This window comes from Empidonax traillii, unplaced genomic scaffold (assembly GCF_003031625.1).
Source record: "Empidonax traillii isolate 1590-97213 ecotype Southwest subspecies unplaced genomic scaffold, ASM303162v1 scaffold1608:size196868, whole genome shotgun sequence".
Taxonomy (NCBI): Eukaryota; Metazoa; Chordata; class Aves; order Passeriformes; family Tyrannidae; genus Empidonax; species Empidonax traillii.
This window is the reverse complement of record NW_020956801.1, coordinates 150,195-154,034: the sequence shown is the minus strand read 5'-3', so window position 1 is coordinate 154,034 and position 3,840 is coordinate 150,195. Positions and strand designations below refer to the sequence as shown.

Below are 3,840 nucleotides of genomic sequence, written 5' to 3'. Positions count from 1 at the left end.
ACACAGGAAACAAACGTCAAATGTAAGCCACCTGCACCTGCTGATGGGGATGATAAAAAACCCCAAAAACCCAACAAACTGTCAGGGCTGCAGTGGTTTGAACCTTCCTAATTATGTTCTTTTCAAATTCCCTACTAAATCTTTCCACAGAATCAGTGGAGACAACACTACCTACCCACAGTCATTCAGAGACTGTAAGTGCTGATCAAAATGCTGATGATTTTCACCAACTATTTACCCTCCCTGGAGCTCTCTTTTCCTCTGGCATTCGCTAACACAAATCAAAGGCCTCAACACACAAGCACAGGGCATCATTAAATCTCTGTTTTGATTCCATAGTTGAACAGTTTTGTGTCTCCCAACTGAAACTCTTAATTTATGACATAAACAAATGAACCCTGGGACCCACAGCCTGCAGGTTATGGGTGAACTAAAACCACAGATATTAACTAAAATCACGTATGCAAAGAGACAATTAAACAAAGAATGTTCACTGTTTTTTTCAAAAGGGGCACAACCTGCCCACGCACTCACAAATGTACAGTCAAAGGCATTTGCTAAATTAAGAGGTGGCCACGGAAATTACATTGTTTCCTAATGTGCAGTATTTTCCTCACACATTTTTCACAGTTACTAATGGAAAGCTAACATGTTCTAGTTGCAAGTAGTTGTGAATTAACTTCCTAAAAAATATGCCAGACACTGATGCGTAATTTTATACAAAGAATTTCAAATTTACAAGAATTTCAGTTTACTTTAGAAGCCCGTGCTGGAGGTCAAGTGACCCAAGAGTCAGTATCTAAAACAAGTAACCTAGAGACTACCACCTTCCAAAGTGCTGAAGAATTAAGTTGGAGTAAAAACAATAATATGATACAGCAATAATTGAACAAGCAGTTATTTGTAGAGTGCACTGTCCATTTATGTAAGGAAAAATAATTCATAGATTCACAAAACAGTCACAAAAAAATCTAGTACAACTCCTAACCCCATAAATCCTTCACAACACACATTCCCTTTCAGCTGACAACCTCGGGAAAAGTCTGGCAAAAAGACAGGGAACTGTTTTCCTGAGGGATTGCTAAGACTTTCAGAGACAAGAATTGACTCAATTCCATTCAAAACTTGAGGAAACCCATACATTGAAACCACTCGAGGAAGATCATGAAGACAGAAGCATTGATGGGGAAAAGCAGGGTATGCAGGAAGAAAGGCAGAGCAGCAACACAAATAAAAATACTGATACAGTGAACCACTCAAATATTGATTCAGCTAACAGCTACTTTTATCAAACATTACTGCTAGAGGAACCCAAGTTCTTTGATTCTTTTGCATGTGCTATATCAGAATCTGATAAGGCAGCAACACCGTTGCTGTACTTGGGCTGAGCTACTCCAAGGCAGAAAAACCCAGCTGTCCTTTCCTGGTTCTAGGGAACATCCCAGATATCTGGCCACAGCCGTGGGACTTTGTAACCAGAAGACACAAATTCATAAACGACTGACTAGGAGTGACCTGCTATGTCAGCATTAATGACCCATGAATGCCTGCTAATAAACCAACAAGGCTTTACCTGTCCCCCTCGGTCCTGTGCAGTTCCATTTCACCCACAGAACCCCCTTCACTGCCAGGCAATTCCTGCAGTGTTTGGTTCATCTCATCCTCCCCTGGGCCTCGTGCACCACTGTCCTGTTAATGTCTGCATGTGAAGGAGCCCATACCCTTGAATGTGAAACGAGGAGGCCCAGTCACCTCCAGCATTTTTGTTGATGAACTCATGTACTGTATTCATGGAAAATAATGTCATGGTACCACAACTGTCCCTATCAAACACTACTTTTCTTGGTTAGAAATTCCAGCCAGTTTCTCCTTTCTTACTTGCAGCCTGGTAACCCCGCAAGCTAAGGCTCTACAAATGAGCAATTCTGGGATTATTTGACTTTTAAAATTCCTACACGCAGTTTTATGATCTGGTTAGGCAAAGCAACTACCTAAAGTGCTGAAAGCAAAAACTGCATATTGCTTACAGAAATACTGGAGTAATGTTGACTGTGTGGAAAGGGGAAGAACCGGCCAATCTGATAACTTAACAGGATGTAGTCTCATGTGAAAAACCAAACCCTTGAAACAAAGCCCCCCATTCTGTATCATCTCATATCCTCTTCCATTTCTTGTATCCTTTAATAAGTCATTGACTGATATAATTACCCCTTCTTATTTCTATCTAAAGCATAAAAAAATACAGTGAAGATGGAAAAAGAAGTTAAGCATTACGTTAAAGGAATTGACTGTCTTCATGGAAAAAACACATTCTGTATGTGTTGGTCATCACACAAAGGCTCTCCAGCTTCCAACAGGTCCTATTCTTCCTCAAAACAATGCAACTTTTGTTCAGTACTGATCATCAAGAGACTAAACCAACGCAAGTGCAGACAACGAAAGCACGATCAATTTGTAGAAGTGAACAGGTAAAAACCCCCACCAAGTTATTGAAGGTTGTTATTGTTGCAGTACTCAGGAATGGTCGAAATATCGGCAAAGTACTCAGAGTGCAGAATGTGTCAGATAAGGGCTCTTCTTAATACAACATCACAAATATGGACACAGAAGGGGAAAAAAGCCTCCTCACCTGGATGATTCAGAAGGGTGTCAAGTTCTTCTTTGGCCACAACCATTCTTAATTTGTCACTGCTATCAATGACAAAAATAATGGCTTGGCCTTCTCTGCATGACATAAAAAGAGCAAAGAGGCAAATTATAGGTTCTCTTAAACTGTGAATAAGAAAAGGCTTCAGAAGAAACACCAGAAAACGTCCAAACAAACTGATTTTTCCTTAAAATTTCTGTCATTGTTATTTACCATTAACATTTGAACCGAATCTTACTTCTGAAATTCAATCTTTTGGTAACATGCATCATTTTTTGAGACATGAGGTTGCTATCTGAGTGACTCATACAAGGTTCAGTCTACAAAGACCTTCCAGAAAAGCTTGATTTTACTCCTCAGGCTGAAAAATGAGCTCAGAAAATGTAACCAACGGCTATTTTAACAGCACGGTCAGGCAGACAAAGAAAACTGAGTTTTATGCAAAGTCTTTATTTCCTACACTAAAGTTAATATAGATAAATTACCTTTTTAGAAGAAAACCCCTGTGTCCACAGCTCTTTAACAATTAGGCATATGCAGGTCATTTTAACTTTTACTGAAGTCTGCATAAACAGACTTGCTTTTGTTTTGAATAACAGGTACAAAACTCTCAACTGCTTCCAACCACTGAAAGATTTTGCTGGCAGTACGACCACAGTGACAATGCACATACAACTGCTCCACTCACGATTTCAGGATGTTACTGATATCCTATGACTTGGTGTTCCACTTATTGAAGCTTATTTTGAAAACCAAATGAAGTCTCACCAACTCAAAATTCACCAGATCAGTTACAAACACCCACAACATACATGTATTTCATATTTTAATGTAATATTCACTCCTGCTTCATTTTACACTTCTCTGAGAGGCCATTGTGGTACATTCTTTACCCTCCAGCACCATCTACCTTTCTATTTTGATAAGAAACAACCTACTGAAAAGCAGAAATAATTTGACCAGCCTAAGATGGCATGAAAAGGCCTATTCTTTCCTGGTGTACCGAAGAACCTTAACAGTAAATAAAGCACTCCTATATTAGCTGAAAATGCCTAAGTTATTTTTATGATCACAGAGTATTTTTTCTAAAGGAATCAAGAGAAGTAGAATGTATTTACTATCAAAAAATAACTTCACTAAGTGATAAGAATACAATATGACTGTATGTATATTTAAGACAAGTGCAGGACAAT

At 38.9% G+C, this 3,840-nt stretch overlaps 1 protein-coding gene across 1 annotated transcript in view; it reads right to left on the bottom strand.

The window, feature by feature from the left end:
* The window catches only part of ARL6 (ADP ribosylation factor like GTPase 6), a 19,433-nt gene that overhangs the window by 9,452 nt on the left and 6,141 nt on the right, over positions 1-3,840 (bottom strand). Inside the window, exon 4 of the mRNA XM_027908082.1 lies at positions 2,630-2,724. Within this exon, the coding sequence (XP_027763883.1) occupies positions 2,630-2,724 (95 nt within the window). The remainder of the gene's footprint in view (positions 1-2,629; positions 2,725-3,840) is intronic.